The sequence below is a fragment of the Leuresthes tenuis genome, unplaced genomic scaffold (genome assembly GCF_036924035.1).
Source record: "Leuresthes tenuis unplaced genomic scaffold, fLeuTen1.0.hap1 SCAF_14, whole genome shotgun sequence".
Taxonomy (NCBI): Eukaryota; Metazoa; Chordata; class Actinopteri; order Atheriniformes; family Atherinopsidae; genus Leuresthes; species Leuresthes tenuis.
The window spans coordinates 2,795,235-2,813,455 of record NW_027325368.1 but is presented as its reverse complement, the minus strand read 5'-3'; the positions used below and the strand labels follow the sequence as shown (position 1 = coordinate 2,813,455).

Here is an 18,221-nt window from a genome sequence, read left to right as displayed (position 1 = left end):
TAAAAACACCGGAGTTCCCCTTTAAAGACACTAGATTATTGTAGGATTGTGATGCAAGACGCTCACTCAAAAACCAGCCAAGAGTAATGTGTTTAAACAGCACAAATGGTTTATTCTTTTAGTTCCTCCTTACACAGATATCATCCACATATCTGTGGAAGTTTTGTATGTTTTCTGAGAACTGAGCCGTGGTTTTCGTTGCTCCACAAAACACCGTAAAACACCAAGTAGCCACACTTTTACACGGCTTCAGGATGGTGGATTTCAGATGGTGCGATCGGTTTTTGTTTGTGAAAGTTGTGACAGAACATTCAGTTAAATGTGGCGACTCGTGAACATTCAGGAAGTGGCTCAGTGGTGGTAAAAAATGCAGCCGAGCGCAACGAAACCTGCTGAAACCGAAGAGGCAAGAATAATCAGAAACATCGAACATTCACACACGTAGAGACAAAAGAGTTCGGTCATTTAAACCGGGGATGTGAGGCTGAGCTGATGTAGTAACAGACGTGATGTCGCTGTCCGCTTTTTCATTTATCCAAAAAGTGCCTACAAATACGGTTCGAACCATTAACACTGCATTAAAACAGCTGTTTGCCGTCCATCCCGAGAATAAATGAGAGCGTGAACTCAGTTTATTAAAGTAAAAACAGATAAAATGGGTTTTATAGAAAATAAAAACAAGATAAAGTTACAAAGGCTCATAAAAACAGCCAAACTTTCATATATTACACTTTGTATGATACAGATGTTTTAAAGTAAGAGCAGGTTCACATTTTATATTTGCCTTTTAATGAGCTAGTTTTCCTCTAACTGATATTCTTCCTCCTAAGAACTCCCTTTATTTCTTATTTTAATGTTAGAGGCGGCAGTAAAGTGTGAGAAACGTGGATCTGTGCACACCGAGGAGAGGAAACGCTCCTGCAGATCAGCTTGAAATGAACTGTGCTTGTTAGCCGCTGCTGAGACTCGTGCACGCTGTGGAAAACACGCCGAGCGCAGAGAACAGCAGCAGGACTGCAGGCAGAACTACATTAAACACATTTAATCGGACGCAGCAGAACAGACGGGCACACACACTTTGTTGAAACCATTTCAAACACACACACATTACAGAATCTCCCACTCCCCTGAACGCAGCTTTGGCCGCAGTGTTTTGTGGCAGCGGGAAAGCGAAGGAGGTGACAGCGAACGCATCACAGCGCTCCGAGGAGGCTGGACTTTCTCTCTACTACCATCACTAATGTGTGTGAATCCTCGGTTCTACGCTAACAACCGAGGCGAGAAACTAGAAGCCATGAAGCTTTTTTACAACCATCAGTCATCACTTCATGTTCAACACCTTCTTTTGATGGACTAAATCCGTTTTACAAACACCACAGTGATCTTTGATGCTATGAATACAGTTTATCACCCAGATTCTCTGTAAATCTGCTCCTCGATGAGCAGTGTATTTCCATTTATTCACATCCCTTAAGTTTCCCTTAAGTTTCTTTTGGAATTGAGCAGAAGCTACTTGAACTTTATGAGAACTGAACACTAAAACCGGGTAAAACTCTCTTTTCTTTGTAAACAAAACCTTTGAGGGTCGTAACGGACCAGAAAATAACCTCCAGAAAAGCTTCCTTTGAGTCTGAGGGAACTTCTTTAAGTAGTTTAAGTGCAGGCGAGTTCTCAATAAGTGAAGAAATCATAAACAGGGCAGATATTTGACTAACTTTCAGCTACTACTCGTGGGTTTCCAGTTTAAATAACTGGCAGAGGGTAAATTTAGCAGCGTCAGCGTTGGGAGGAGCAGAAGAAGATGTTCCAGCCAGGATCAGCCGTCTTCATCTCTGTGGCACCACCTCAAACCTCCCCTTACCATCAATTCAAAGCCCCCCCCCCCATCCCCAAATCCCTACAACAAAACGTCAGCTGCAACAGCTTTATGTTCTTAATAAAACAAGAGAAGAAGCTTCACTCGTCTGTCACCAGACACCGAAGCCAAAGAGAAAACTGAGCCAACAGGCGGGTTGTTTCTAATGAGGACTTTTCATGGATTTTATGTAAATTACTGCAGATAAACGGCTGAAATGTACAGAAAAGCAAAGGTAAGAATGTGTGGATTATCCCTTAATGCTGCCTTTGTGCAGACTCTGCTGTTAGTGGCACTATTTAAAGCTTTAGTTTCAGATAAATGTTTCCAAACAGGAAGAATCTCTCATGTTTCGTCTTTGTGCTTTTCTTTAAAATCAGTGGAACGGAGGGATTGTTGCTGTTTTGGATGGTAAAGAATCGCTTCCACGTAAAGAAGGAACACCTCTGTGTGAGCGTTACCCCCCCGAAGGCTCTAAAGACAGCCGGTAACAGAAAAAAAGATGAAACTGAACTTCTTACAGCTGTCTTCCCAACCTGAGACAACACCAAACACTGCGAGGTGGCGGCGGCAGGAGCAGGCCATCATTTCTCCTGCAGCAGGGCGGGGATGTTGATGTTCCAGCCGATGGCCTGCCGGTCGAAGCCACAGGTGAACAGGTTGCAGGTGATGTTGTCCTCACACCAGGCCGAGCAGCAGACCATGCGCCGGTGACCCTGGACAACAACACAGCGGCTCAGATCAGACAGCCAGACGTTTGCAGTGAAGCTGGGAGCCTGAGAGGAGGACTCTGACAGCACAACGTCACGTTTATACCTGCCTAAATCACACATTTTCAGCAGGTGTTACACCTGTGGCTGACCTGTCTGTTGCTTCGTGGGAGTCGAGCCAGTCGCACCCCGGACATGTCGAACAGCCGGACCTGCCGATTGTCGTGAGGGAGGGCGATGATCTTCTGGTTCGCCGACACGCTGATCCTGAAAAGAAGAGCAGCACGGAGCACATGAGCTTAGATTTCATCTGCTGTCAGTGGGCTTCATGCTGGATTGTAAGTAAGAGGAACTGTTATTAACAGCAGACCTGTCCAAACTGAGAAGAATCTAGGCTTTTAGCAGATTTAAAACCTAAAACTCCTGTAATCCAACCATCAATCTATGTTTGAAGAAGCCTTAAATAACCCAGGAAGAGAATCTCTGGGTTTTAAGCTCCATATTCAGTTTGTGGCAGGCAGTTTCTCACCATTTTGTGACATTTTTCAGAGAAAATAACTGATTAATTAGGAAAAGAAACACTTTTAAATCATTAAACGTTGTGATCCCTATTTAAACAACCACTGTAGTCATTTTACTTCCTGTTTAAAAGGTCTAATTCAGTGATTCACGGCATTTATCTGTTTGCATTCTTCACGGCTTCCACACCTGTTCACTGCAGAGTCTGTGCGGATGGTTGCTATGGGCGATCTCATGTTCTTCAGGTCCCAAACTTTGACGGTTCGGTCGTCGCTGCCAGACACCACGTTATCTCCCACGGTGAACACAGCAGACGTCACTGTGCTGCAAAGGGAAAGAAAACTTTTGTTTCGAGGTCCCGTAAAGCCTTCCAACAACAGATGGTTGAGAGTTCCACAGGACAGCGCAGAACACAGGTGTCAAACTCTGGCCCGCGGGCCGAATTTGGCCCGCAGTGTAATTATATTTGGCCCGCGAGGCAATTTCAAATTAATATTAGAGCTGGCCCGCCAGTATTATACGGCGGCAGCGCTGGAACACCGCTTATACTACAAATCCCATAATGCTCTGCTGTTGTTTTGACCTCACTTCAGCCTCAAACCACAGATGTCACTGTTACCTACCAAAAAATGGCCAAAAGAAAGGCAGAAAATAGAACTTTTGTGGACAGGTGGGAGACAGAATATCTGTTTATGTAAAAGACAGACCTGTTTGTCTTGTTTGTGGAGCTAACGCGTCAGTAACTAAGGAGTAACTAAGGAGTAACTAAGGAGTAACTAAGCAGTAACTAAGGATATAATATTAGAGACACTATGAAACGAAACACCAGGACAAATATAAGGACCTGGACACAGCTCAAAGGAGCCAGAAAGTAAAGGAGATGGAAAGAGGTTTATGTTATTTTATTTTCACATTTATTAGCCTGTGTAAGAAGCTAATTTTGACATAAATCAGAAGGCTGCAAACAGAAAGGAGGCATTACATTTTTATTTTAATTTAATTTAATATGCCATTGATATGTTTTTATTATTATTATTATTATTATTATTATTAGCAACTCAATTTCACACCCCTGGACTTTAAAGTTATATAAGCCTTGTTCAGTATTCATTGTTAAATCTAAACTTGTTGGGTTCCATATCAAAAGGTTAATTTGTTCAACCTCGGCCCGCGGCTTTGTTCAATTTAACATTTTGGCCCACTGTGAGTTTGAGTTTCACCCCCCTGGCGTAGAATATTTTGCTTTATCGGTCTTGCAGCTGAGCACAATTCCAATAAATCCATAAAACCTCTTTTTTCTTCCCTCATCTGAGTCAATCGGGCATATTTCAGCAGGTCGGTGGTTTGATCCCCGGCCCGGCAGCACACTGAACCCCACGCTGTGGCGCTGCATGCACAGACTGCAGATAGAGCCAGAGGCTGCATGAGCAGAGCCTGAATAAACTGAATATGTGCTTCGTTCAGTTTGGCTTAATTCTCAGGAGGACCCAGCATCTCTAAAGCTTGAAGTAAAGAAACCCTTTGAGAGCTGCCAGAGGTGAAGGATGTGTGTGTCGGACTGACTCGGTGTGTCCCTGGAACACGTTGACAGAGTGGATGGACGGGTCTCTGAAGTCCCACAGTCTGAAGGTGGTGTCTCTGGACGAGGTGACGACCAGGCGCTGGGTGGGGTGCGTGCAGCAGTGGGTCAGCTCCTGGTCGTGGCCTGATCAAACACACCAGCACACGGTGAGCGGCAGGAACAGTTTCCGTCTCACAGGCCGTATTTATTTGGTAGCTCGGACACATTTCATTTAAAAAACCAACACACTGTAATCAGAGAAGCTTCACTGAACCTATGGCTGACTATCAGACCTCCTCCTACCAGTGAGTGAGTGGACCAGCTCGGATGTCTCCACATCGTAGAGATTGGCAGCTCGGTCCCAGGAGGCCGTCACAACCTGTTTGCCCCCAACCAGCCAATCAGCAGCGATCACCACGCCCTGATGGCTGCGGAGCGTCGTGGTTGCTACGCGGATGGAAGGGCAGTCGTTGGGGCCCTCGACCTCACCGTCGGCCTCGTCTTTATCTGAAAAGTCCACATCGTCCTCGCAGGGCGTCTGCTGCAGCACGAGGGACGCATGAGTGAGTTCAGGCACAAACAGAGAGGTTCAAAGAGGTAAATCAGAGGCTCCGCCCCCCAGGCTTACACTGATATCAGCGACAGGCTGTGGAGTTGGCAGCTGCACCAAGTATCTCCAGATGTGAGCAGTCTGATCTCCAGAGGCTGGCGGGGGGGAGAAACAAGATGTGAATAAAGTCTGAAATGTATCGAGCTTTAGGTTAACTTTAGGTGAATATGTGACGAGTTCATCCTGACTGCTGTAAGAGGAAAGCACCTGCTGTACTGAACTTAAATTATGGGATAGTTACCTGTTAGAGCCATCTGCTCAGTGGGATGGAACTTAATAGAATTAACTGCAAAAAACCAGAACATTTATGGTGTCAAATCATGCCGAAAATCACTGACAAATACGCAGAAACGCTGCTAATATCACAATATAACAAATCTTTAAGAGTCAGACACTTAGAGGTGAGACATGGAAGGGCAGAAAACTCTAAATCAGCAGCATAAATTAACTAAATAGCATTTTATTATGAGTGTGGAGCAAATACCTGATCCTTGATGGCCCATATATTTCAGGAGGCACTTTCCTGTCTCGATGCTCCACAGCATGGCAGTGTGGTCTGTCAGGACAGATCATGGACATGAGAAGCAGAATGAGTTGTTTTGGCTTGGATCGACAGAGGAAATATGTCAATTAAAGCTGTCTCTGAGAAAGGAAGAAAGACGGCGACAGGAAGGAGGAGCACTGACAGATAGAGGAGGCGGCGTTTGACATAAATAGGATCAAATGCGGGAGCTTTCACCTGCAGACGCTGTGCCGAGCACCACGGGCTGCGTCCTGGTGACGCTGAGGTCCCAGATGCCGTCTCTGTGGCCGACATATTCTTTCACCAGCTGGCAAATCGCTCTGGAGGTTGTGGCTTTGAAACTGGACACAATCTGACACACACCAGAAAAGTTAAGTCCAGAACAGTGGGCGGTCCCAGATGATTGGCCAGCAGGGTTCCTACACGCCTTCGTGTTCAGATTTTTTCATCCAATCACAGAAACGCATCAGAATACGTCAAATTTAAACACAAATCTATGAATCAATCAATTTTATGGCTTTTTAGAAGGTTTTGTTGAATCCCAACAGGAGTGATTCAGTGAAATATTTGGGTTTTATGAACATTTTCTGGCTTGAGAGGCCTACTTTGTATTTTTAAGAGCCGTGTAGGAACCCTGGTCTGAATTAGGGAGGAAGCAGAACTGAGGATCACTGAGGAGCTGCTCAGCAGGGTCGTTCAAGTATGCCGGAGCTAAGAAGCTTTAGAAAAAGATCTGTAACAGTTTCTGAGGCGCTTTAACCAAAAGATCTTTAATGCTGTTTGCTTTGAGCTCATCTACGTGCACGACAGGTGGAGTGAACCCCACCCGTCTGGCGCCTGCAGAGCTTTAAAACAAACACCATCAGCAAACCCAGATCTGCAACAAAAGCATCAAATCAACAGAAATCTGTCAGTGCGGCAGATTACTTTTAATGCAAAACCGCGCCAAAATAAAGAAAAACCCAGAGAGGGACACGGTTGGTGAGACGGGGAACGGGTCAGTAATTTTACAGCTGCTTCAGAGTCGGGGGGGTTTACATTGAAGATGGGAATGATACAAACGGGGCTCCTGGTTCGTTTTGGACACAGACCGCTAAATAAGTTCCAGCTGAAAGGAAGGAGGAGAGAGGCGTCATTCGTCTCAGAGGGGAACAAGTGGAAGACTCTTTGTGCACCACATGATGGTGAAACTCGGGCGATGAGGAGGTGAAACACACTGCTGCTGAGCCTGATGGGAGCCGCTGGCTGCTGGGTGTTAGTGAGCGATGCTTCGGTGGAATATCGATGCTACGCCAGGCTTTGTCATGTGATGAAGGGTAAGAAGAGTGCAGCACTGAGGCATCAGGTTACATTAAAAACAGCTGAAGCAGCAACGGGGGCCGGGAGCTTGAGGGTTTAGCGCTGCAGAATGAGCATCTAACCGGGTCTCTAGAGTTTGTGGAGTCAGTGCGCAGTCTGCTGCAGCCAAATCGACTTTTTGCTCTATTTAGTGACACCTCCTGACATAATATCACCAGAGAAGCTTCTCACTGGTCCAAAATAGATGCTCCGATGGGACAACAATCCCAAATGCTCAGCTAGTAAGAAGAATGCCAGCAGGAAAGGATGCTGGGACCTAAAAAACGAAAGCCTTCCTGCTAATCTCCCCGAGCATCGTGAAACTGTGCGAAACCTCTTCAGCGGCGAGGAAGACGCCTCAAACCCTTAACAACACGACCCAGAACCCCGTGTGGTTAGAAACTACTTAAAAAAGCTCATCTAAAGTGTGTTTTAATGAAAACTAAATACATTCCTCCCACTAAAAGCTTTCAGGAAGAAGGTTTCCCGTTTTTATTGCCACTGATTAGTCTTCAGCTGTTCTGCATGTGTGAGTCAGAGCAACAGCAGCTTTAAATATGAACCATCTCACATCCCAACTGTGTGTGACACCCTGAGAGGGTCAGAGTCTGCATACAAAGGTCATTTGTGATCCTCATTGAGAAGATGTGAGCTAGAAAATGAAAATGGCTTCTGCAGATGCACCAAAAAAAGTGTTTTTTACTGTTTAAAAGTCTTCCTAAATGTGATTTAATCTGCCAGATAAGAGCAGGAAACAGGTTCCTCTTGTGGAAGTCCACTACAGGTTAAGACAGCTACTTCTTAAACTGCACCCCCCCTCTGATGACATCACACAGTCGAGTTTAAACACTTTAAACCAGTCAAACCTTTATTTTCCAGCTGCTTTTCGAAAGATTGCTTCAGATTTGATTAGTTGGTGAACGGAAACCAGGCTGAAAGCTCAACCTGAGATTTAATGTGATTTAAGATCAGCGTCACTTATTATTTAAGCTCTGAGTCACTCGTGCACAACACCAGAAGTTTGACAAGATAAGCGAGAGACCTCGGTCCAGTGAGTATTTAGAAAACAAACTGGGTTTTAAGCCTCCTGTATAACAGATTCAGACCTCCAGTAGCCTCTCAGGCTTTAATTGTTTACATAAAAGGAAGGAAAAACATTTAAAAATGCCCTTTTTTTTAAGCAGACTGCACACTCCACTCCATCACATCTGAGCAATGCTTTAAAGCAGCCATAAATGCTCCTCCTCCTTGAATATGATGCAATTCAAGGCGTGAAAAGCATTTCCAGAGGACAGCTGCTTCGTGTTAAAGATGTCTCCGCAGTGTACCATTATGCGTACGCCGTCAGGAAGCGAAACCAAAGAGGTGCAACTGAAAAAGGCTGTTAGTGAGATAGTAAAAGTCCAGTTTTATCTCACGCAGAAACGGATTGAAAAGCTCAAACTCCTACATTTGAATGACCAAGTCTCGTGGGGAGGGAGTGTCGACCCCCTGGCTGGGCTGTTCATGCATATTGGCACACAAGGGGGAGAAATCAACAAGTTACCCATGAGTCTCCACCCCACAACTCCCAGCTGGTTACGCTGAAGTTGCGGGATCCGCCTACTCTGGCGTGGCAAGAATTTGAACGCGGCTATGAGCAAAGAAGGTGAAAAGACAGCAGTTCCTCTGTTTAACAAACAAAGAGGCAAATTAAACCCTTCCACAGGTACATTTACCATACTTTCCAACCAGTTTACCGTGTACAATAAGCCCCTCAGTCTCCACATTTAATTAAGCACAACTTTAAACTCAAATTACAAAACGTAGCATTTCTAAAAGTCCAAAAAACGAGAGAATTTCAAAGGAAGTGGAGTGTATAAAACCAGGTTTACCTTGCTGGTTGAAGCCTTGTAGGTCGTCTTCAGTTTCTGCGACAGCTGACTGGTGCTGTGACTCGCTGTCCATCGATGCCAGAACACAGGGACAATCGCATCACTTCTGGGAGGTTTTCCTCCAGACTGAGCATGACATCTGAGTGCAAAGGAGCAATTACTCACCTTTAGTTTTAAGAGCTCCTTTGGCTAAATCTGCCCCTTCGAACGTGTGTCCCTCTGCGGCCAAACGATCGTTCAACGTGTCGATTTCTCTGCGCACTGCAAGTCAAACACGGCGTGTTACAGGACGCGGTTTTATTCACCGTAGAGTTGTGGAGGTCAGCAGGAAAACATTCGTAGGAGTCTTTGTTGTCTCACTGCTCTGAGATCATTGGAATAGAACTTAAAATGTCAGTTTTTACTGAAACATGTCAGCTCATCACTCACGGGTTATTCAGAAAAAGAAATGTTGGAGGTTTTCTGCTTTACACCAACGTGGCACCCAACACATGCGCTATATAAGTATATATAAGCAATATAAGTATATATATAAGCTATATAAGTATATATATAAGCTATATAAGTATATATGAGCCATATAAGTATATATATAAGCCATATAAGTATATATAAGCTATATAAGTATATATAAGCCATATAAGTATATATGAGCCATATAAGTGTATATGAGCCATATAAGTATATATAAGCCATATAAGTGTATATGAGCCATATAAGTATATATAAGCCATATAAGTGTATATGAGCCATATAAGTATATAAAAGCCATATAAGTATATATGAGCCATATAAGTGTATATGAGCCATATAAGTACATATAAGCCATATAAGTGTATATGAGCCATATAAGTATATATGAGCCATATAAGTATATATGAGCCATATAAGTATATATGAGCCATATAAGTGTATATGAGCCATATAAGTATATATAAGCCATATAAGTATATATGAGCCATATAAGTATATATGAGCCATATAAGTGTATATGAGCCATATAAGTATATATGAGCCATATAAGTATATATGAGCCATATAAGTATATATAAGCCATATAAGTGTATATGAGCCATATAAGTATATATAAGCCATATAAGTATATATAAGCCATATAAGTATATATAAGCCATATAAGTATATATGAGCCATATAAGTATATATGAGCCATATAAGTGTATATGAGCCATATAAGTATATATAAGCCATATAAGTATATATGAGCCATATAAGTATATATAAGCCATATAAGTTTATATAAGCCATATAAGTATATATGAGCCATATAAGTATATATGAGCCATATAAGTATATATGAGCCATATAAGTATATATAAGCCATATAAGTATATATGAGCCATATAAGTATATATGAGCCATATAAGTATATATAAGCCATATAAGTATATATGAGCCATATAAGTATATATAAGCCATATAAGTTTATATAAGCCATATAAGTATATATGAGCCATATAAGCATATATGAGCCATATAAGTATATATAAGCCATATAAGCATATATAAGCCATATAAGTTTATATAAGCCATATAAGTATATATGAGCCATATAAGTATATATGAGCCATATAAGTATATATAAGCCATATAAGTTTATATAAGCCATATAAGTATATATGAGCCATATAAGTATATATAAGCCATATAAGTTTATATAAGCCATATAAGTATATATGAGCCATATAAGCATATATGAGCCATATAAGTATATATAAGCCATATAAGTATATATAAGCCATATAAGTTTATATAAGCCATATAAGTATATATGAGCCATATAAGTTTATATAAGCCATATAAGTATATATAAGCTATATAAGTATATATGAGCCATATAAGTATATATAAGCCATATAAGTTTATATAAGCCATATAAGTATATATGAGCCATATAAGCATATATGAGCCATATAAGCATATATAAGCCATATAAGTATATATGAGCCATATAAGTATATATGAGCCATATAAGTATATATAAGCCATATAAGTTTATATAAGCCATATAAGTATATATGAGCCATATAAGCATATATGAGCCATATAAGCATATATAAGCCATATAAGTATATATGAGCCATATAAGTATATATGAGCCATATAAGCATATATAAGCCATATAAGTATATATGAGCCATATAAGTATATATGAGCCATATAAGCATATATAAGCCATATAAGTATATATAAGCCATATAAGTATATATGAGCCATATAAGTATATATGAGCCATATAAGTATATATAAGCCATATAAGTATATATGAGCCATATAAGTATATATGAGCCATATAAGTATATATAAGCCATATAAGTATATATAAGCCATATAAGTATATATGAGCCATATAAGTACAGAAATAATTCAATTCAGGCGCTCCAGTCACTTCCATGGCCACAATTTATTCCACTTAACCTCACCTACGGGCGCAGCCATTGTTTTACGAGTGCAATGCATGCTGGGTTGGTGACGTAAACGCGTTGCTTTGTGCTCTGAGCCGAGCCGCTTTCGCCGTTTACTCGCTGGCTTTCAGCAGCGAGAAAACCACAATAACGCCACGTTGTGCTGCTTTTTGGGCGTAATTTTCAACCCAAGGAGAACGAGGGGAGTGATGTCAGCAGACACCGCTTTGAAAGTGACGGGAAGGGAAGAAAGGAGCGGGAAAATGCTGGTCGACTCCCAAAGAACCCACGCCGGTGTTCTCGCCACTTCTCTCCAGACACGTCTGAAGCATTTAGCCGACCGAGGCGCTGCTGCTGATAGACTGAAGCCAAACGCCGTGCCGATAACTCTTCTACATAAACAGACAAAACGCCTTCGGGAAGCGAGCGAAGTGGAAACGCCATCAGAAGGAGACGCTAAATGTTCTCCTGTCAACAGCCCGCTCCTCTGATGGCGAACCATCGGGCGCGGCTGATGGAGCTCCTTACAGCAAACACTTTCCCTCTCAGTTGGCATAGCAACGCAGACTCTGGCCGACTCTTCACGTCTTTGTTCGTCTTCAGTCTGAAGCTCGCTTACGTCTCTCTCAGATTCAAACTGAACACGGGTGACGAATGAACGGGACGAGCTCTGCAGCGCTGTGACGCCGTTACCCAGAAAGCATTGCACCGTAAACAACAGCTAAGATATTTTAATATATCAGGTTCAAGTCCCTGATGTTAGCTACAAAGAGCTTAATGGAACGGCTCCATCTACTTGAATGCTCCTGCAAAGGCTTCTGTCCCAACTGGGTCCCTCCGTTGGTCCCAGGATTGTCGTCTAGCAGCTCCTACACCACGCCTAAGACAATCCAAACTCTGTTCATGTGTCGTCCCACGATGGTGGAATGACCTACCGAGCGCTACCAGAACAGGGGCGTCCCTGTCTATCTTCAAGAAGCTCCTGAAAACCCAGCTCTTCAGAGAGCATCTCCTATCCCAGCACTTACCTTGTACTTCCCTCCCCCCTCTATCTCTGCACTTTATCTTTCTGCACTTCCTTCTATGCCTGCACCCTATCTCTACTCTGTCCCCTCTGACAGAGTCGGACTCCTGGGTTCCTTCTATGTAGCTTATTGTTAGCTTTTTATAAAGCTGTTATATCTTCATTTGTAAGTCTCTTTGGATAAAAGCGTCTGATAAATACAGAAATATAAACTCTATGCTTGACCGAATAGTTCATAACACATTTTCTGCAGTTATTTCAGTTTTACTCTGACTTTAAGGTCAATATTGAGAATCCTGGCACCCAAAAGAAAATCCTCGGTGCAAGTAGGACCCGAAAATTAGCCAAAATTCTACAAGAAAAGGTCACATTTTGTCTAAAAATGGATTTGTCAACCAACATTTCACAATGATGTGGTTGATGATGCGCCTTTGTGACAACATCTGCACTTAAATGAACCAAATAACAGCTAAAACGTGAATAATAAAGTCTTTCTGCACTTCCTTCTATGCCTGCACCCTATCTCTGCTCTGTCCCCTCTGACAGAGTCGGACTCCTGGGTTCCTTCTATGTAGCTTATTGTTAGCTTTTTATAAAGCTGTTATATCTTCATTTGTAAGTCGCTTTGGATAAAAGCGTCTGATAAATACAGAAACAGAAACAGAAACAAAACTTCGTTCTTATACAGCTGCTACAAACATTGATCATATCGGACAACAACGTCTCGGGTTCCTTTTAAACATTTCGTTCTTTTCCTTCATCTGAACAGAAACGGCACAAAGTCAGAGCGTTCAGCTGTTGAATAAATTGCTTCATGTCGGTTTTATTTTCTCAAAAAGATGAAAAACCTGAATCAACATCCACCGAGATGTAGTGACTCCACAGTGTTTGCCAGTAATTGTAGAGCAGAAGCCTGCATGTTAGAAAAATGGAGGCTGTTTGACACCAAAATGACTCACTTATAATGTCCAAGTGCTGAAAGAAAAATGCTGCTCTCTTCAACAAAAGACAAAATCTGTCTTAAACGCAGGAATCAAAAAGCTTTCAGCTTTAATGGCCTCGGGGTGACTTACGCTCGATGTTTTCGATGTAGAGGTTCTCAAACTCCCTCTCGATTTGACTGAACAGGTCCAGCAGGTTGCTCCTCAGAGACAGAGGCAGTTTGGAGTCCTGCGAGAGAAGAGAAGCAAAAACGGTTAAAAACACGCAAACCTGCGGGTTCAGACGTATTTTAAGGAGAAAAAGAGGAAGACAACCAAAAAACAAGTGTGACATGTTTCCAAATCTAATAAAAACTGATGAATGAAGCACGAGAAAAGTCTCTGATCACAGGTTTCACTCCGGTAAGAACGTCCATCTTACTCAAAGTCGTCAAAATCTGATAAATATCCTGCCATGTTGCACAAAACTATCAGCAGCAAACTCTGTGTGAAGTTAGCCGACTGTCACAGAGCACGGAGTGAATAAACTGTGCTGCAGGGGGGCGTGTGGATGAAGTGGGCCCAGTAGAGTGCCTGTGTAGAAATCCCTCCGTTAGCTCTCCTATAGCTGCAAGTAGCCACATAACAGCAGCTATGAGCTAACAGAGCTATAGCACACGTTCATTCATTCATTCTGCTTAAAGTATTGGGGAAATAAAGACAGATAATGCCTTATTTAGATTGGTTACTGACCGAGAGTTTAAGTTGCCTCTCTCTCTGAAACAGGCGAGCATTACCCCTCTTTCTCTTCTCTTTCTCTGGTGTAAAACAGACCTCTAATGGAGGCGCTACAGAGGAGGATGAAGAGTGTAAAACATTCCCAGCAGGTCCTTTTTGTTCTTCTATCTGCCTTTTATTGTCTTCATGTTAAACATGTTAGTTTGTGGTGTCTCTGCTCTTTGTTCTCATTGTTTTTATCAGCTGAAGAAAATGTTTCTTTGCTGTTAAAGAAGAAAGGTCAGAACAACAGAGCTCACAGAATAATAACTAATCATCTGAAGCATGTGGATCAAATCTTTCTGAGAGACGGAGGAAAGAAAAATTCAAAGAAAACTGGACTCATTTCTCTGTGATGAAGCTGTTTTCAGGCCAGAAATAAGGTTTAAAAACACCAGAGTTCCCCTTTAAGTGTTGCAGGGATATCAAAGGCAGTCCAACCAGCTTCTACTCTTAATATCAAACATAACTAAACTACATCAAACCTACACAAAGACTATCTGGGTGTTACTCTAATGTCTGACACCTGAAACTTACCTCCATTCTCATGAGGGATTCCAGATTATCAGAGGACTGGAACCAAAAGGGACCAGAGTGGAAAAAACAGAAGGTCATGAGGAAGGGATTAAAACACTTGGATGCTCGCTATGGTCTGAACACAAAACAGCTCAGTTTTTCCTCCATCACCAGCGATCAGCTTTTAAAGCAGCAGCTGATGTGTCAAAAGTGTATTTCAAACATTTTACGACATTAAAATATGTTACAGAACTTCCTTTAAGCATCAGGACACGTATTCACGATCTATACTTATGTTCTGATCTGTATGAAACGTAAAACTTTGCTAAACTGTGGTAAATCCTTACAAAACAAAGCCATTTATGAGGCCCACTAGAATAACTTAACAGGCTTTTATGTTGAGGGAACACTAGTAAAGTAAAGTAAATGCCTTTAAATGATGATGCAGAGAGGAAACAAGTGAAAAGTCGGGTCAGAAGTAAAGTTTTCTGTGAGAGAAAGCAACTCAAAGGTGTAACATGGAGCCAGGTCAGGTTGGGATGTTGCCTGTGAGCCAGAACATGAGCTAATTTGTAGCTCGTTTAAGTTCATTTTGACTCCATGGTCGGTGCACACTGCGCAACTTTGAGCCGTCTTAGATGGAAGAATCGTGGTGAAATCTCTGGTTGTGAATATTCAAAACAGCAGTCCTGCAGGGGACAGTAAAGGAGGTTCAAAGTCAGGGCGCCTGCTGCTGAGACCTACATCTGCAAACCAGCCAATAGGAGCTTGGCATGGAGCTACTGGCACTGAAACAGCACCAGAGTAGATGGAGGCATAACGCTTGATTGTTAAAATACGTTAAAATGGACCGTGTGCAGCCATCTTTAGACGTAAAGACTGCGTGATCTGAAGCCACATTGAGCGATTTTCACTTAAAAGCCTTTAGAAAAACGTTTGAAAATGTGATTTACGGCTGATGAGGAGCTGTGGAGAAGACAGTTCAGCCTCTTCACACTTGAATATAGAAGCTTAACATGATCTAATTCACACTGTTCCACACAAGTGAGCAATTAAGAGTAATTTTCCCCATTTCTTTTTGTTTTAAAATCCTTTCTGATGGTGAGCACTAGGACAGCTGTTTTTATTCTGCATTTCTTATCAGGTGAGTGAGACCCAAGAACACCTGAGAAACCCCCGATGAAGTGCAAATCTGTGCTAAATCCAACAGGTTTACAGCTGAATTAACACAACCTTACAGCAATACTGCAGTAACTGTGGCCTGCAGCACTATCATGTGCCCTCTAAACGGTGCATTAAAACCTAATTGGCTTACAACGAGAGTGCTTACGGGTGCAGACAGCAAGCTAATAATGACGGCCAGGGGAGGGTTGATATTTCATAAAGTATGTTTGTGCTTCTCTGTAACTTAGGGAGTCATCGTCACCTGTCCCTCCAGCATGTCTCTCTGCAGACCCGAGCGGTCCTGCTCCGTGCTGTTGGTCCTGCGGATGGAAAGGCTGTGAGACTTCCTCTTCTGCTTTGCCTGGCGGGCGGCAGCGCTGCTCCCACTCTCCACCGGCATCCCTCCGTCCAAACCTGATGAAAGCAGCCTGAAAGTATAAAACCGTGAGAATCCTTCGCTCGACAACCACCACGCAGAGCGGAAAACACGGTTGTTTTTGGCAGCTTCTTAGTGCGAATGTGTGAAATGACGTGTGAAGCAAACAGTGGATCCGCTCAACAAACCCCTCAGAGGTGCGCTGTGAAACTCGAGGGCTTACAGGGCAAGAAACTGAGAAGCAAACAATGTCTTCAGCCAATATTTTGTGAGCGAACGGGTGAAAAAAAAATCCAATATAGATCTTCTGATGCACTTTTATTTATTCAGCTGTGGGGAAACAAACACAAAGTAATTACCAGTAACTGGACTCTCATTTTAAACAGGTATTTGTGTATTTTAATGAGGCTGAAAACACTTATTCTTCAATCTGTCAGCTTAAGCCGTCTAAATGACAACTGAAATGTTTTCAAAAATACATTTAAAATAATGATAGTGTCCCCTAACTTAGTCCAAAACCCTAAAATACACAATTATGATCACAGCACACCTTTCTCAGAAGCTAAAACCAGCGGCTTTTTGATTTAAAACCTACTTAATGTTTCCAAAAAGCTGCTAATCAATTCAAATCTACCGTCTATCCAAGGCTGGATCAGTTTTATTCATTTCAATAGGTAGAACCACTAAATATCTGACATTATAGTGCTTTCTAAATGACTTATTTCTTGTCTATTTATCTGGAAGAGACTGAAAATCAATGCTGGATTACAGCAAATTGCTAATATATTATAATATAATCCTAAAGCAGGCGAGAAAAAACAAATAAGAAATAAAAGGGACCACCTGGATGGGAAAAGGGGCAACGATGCCAAAAACAAAAAGCTTGTTGGGTTAATTTCCTTATCTAATCTTTATCTAATCATTAAGGAGAGCTGCAACTTGGACATTTATTTGCTCTGGTCATGCTGGAATTAATCTACTATGATTTATTAAAATAAAGTAAAGCCTCGTGAGGCGAAAAGCCGCTGATCCACACCCCACCTGTGGTAGTTTTTTTACATTACATGGGCCTTACAAACCCTTAAATCGTAATTTATTCTGCTCTTCCATCAAAGAGAACTCAAATCTTTGGGATTGTCTCTGTTATCACTGCCCTTATCGTTTGCGTTTGCAGAAAACAGCATGTTAGCAGTGATAAATCAGACATCTGGGTGTCAGAATGACGTCATTGTTATGGATCATCATATGTTGGTTAAGGCATGCTTAAAGCTGGCTCCAGCTGTCACATTTCTAAACCGGTGTCTGACATTCGCCCTTGAGCTGACGAAAGGTGTCTGGGTGCGCAGCACAGAGATAAAACAGATGTTATTAAGCAGCCCATCTGTCTGAAACCAATACAGACATCGCTGCCACTTTCATTCGTTCTTTGTAAGTGCCAACAGAATAAAACACCCTTGTTTAGCTTCCAGACAGTCTGGGCTGGGGGTCAGTTCCTCTTGCCGACTGTCACTGATTTGTGAGGGCGGTTACAGCCCCGTTAATACTGCCGAAGTGTTGCAATACATATTAAGAAAGTACGCGTCCAGCTTAAGCTCAAACCAACCAACTTCACTGACTGAAAGTGAGCAATGCCCAACGCAAGCTAAGCGAAGCTAACGTTATCTCCGTTAGCCGGTGGTACCGAGCATGCTAACAGGCTAACGGTTGAGACAACCTGTGAAAATACGGAACTCAACTTACCAGAAAGTCTACCAAAACGGGGTTTTATTCCGAGATACTGTGGTAGTCGTTATCCTGTCTCTCATTGTCTTCGGGGTGCGATAATGCTCCAAAGGTTTAGTCAAATCTCCGCGTTGACAGTTGAGGACCGTTACGGTCCGCGAGAGGAGATAACGAAGCCAATTCCGGCCCGAGGTTTTTCGCAATAAAACTGAAATCTGAAAAGTCAAATCCCAGGAAATTCAAATGAAAATACCTTGAAAATGCGAGTTTTCAGCATTTTAAACTGAATACATACGCAAAATGTAAAAA

At 42.3% G+C, this 18,221-nt stretch overlaps 1 protein-coding gene across 2 annotated transcripts; it reads right to left on the bottom strand.

The window, feature by feature from the left end:
• Window positions 1-91: 91 nt before the first annotated feature.
• Window positions 92-18,089, bottom strand: LOC140268501 (WD repeat-containing protein 37). Of its 2 annotated transcripts, none has more exons than XM_072363409.1 (14): window positions 17,931-18,089; window positions 16,077-16,242; window positions 13,511-13,607; window positions 9,156-9,251; window positions 8,991-9,055; window positions 5,995-6,130; window positions 5,740-5,811; window positions 5,497-5,541; window positions 5,274-5,350; window positions 4,949-5,186; window positions 4,648-4,789; window positions 3,274-3,408; window positions 2,718-2,832; window positions 92-2,571 (listed from the first exon to the last, which is right to left on the bottom strand). In XM_072363409.1, the coding sequence occupies exons 2-14, from the start codon at window positions 16,212-16,214 to the stop codon at window positions 2,440-2,442; spliced, it is 1,488 nt and encodes a 495-aa protein (XP_072219510.1). In that variant the 5' UTR covers window positions 16,215-16,242; window positions 17,931-18,089; the 3' UTR covers window positions 92-2,439. The 2 variants fall into 2 exon arrangements, with proteins under 2 accessions (XP_072219510.1, XP_072219511.1); XM_072363410.1 differs by having other exon boundaries at window positions 4,949-5,183.
• Window positions 18,090-18,221: the final 132 nt, after the last annotated feature.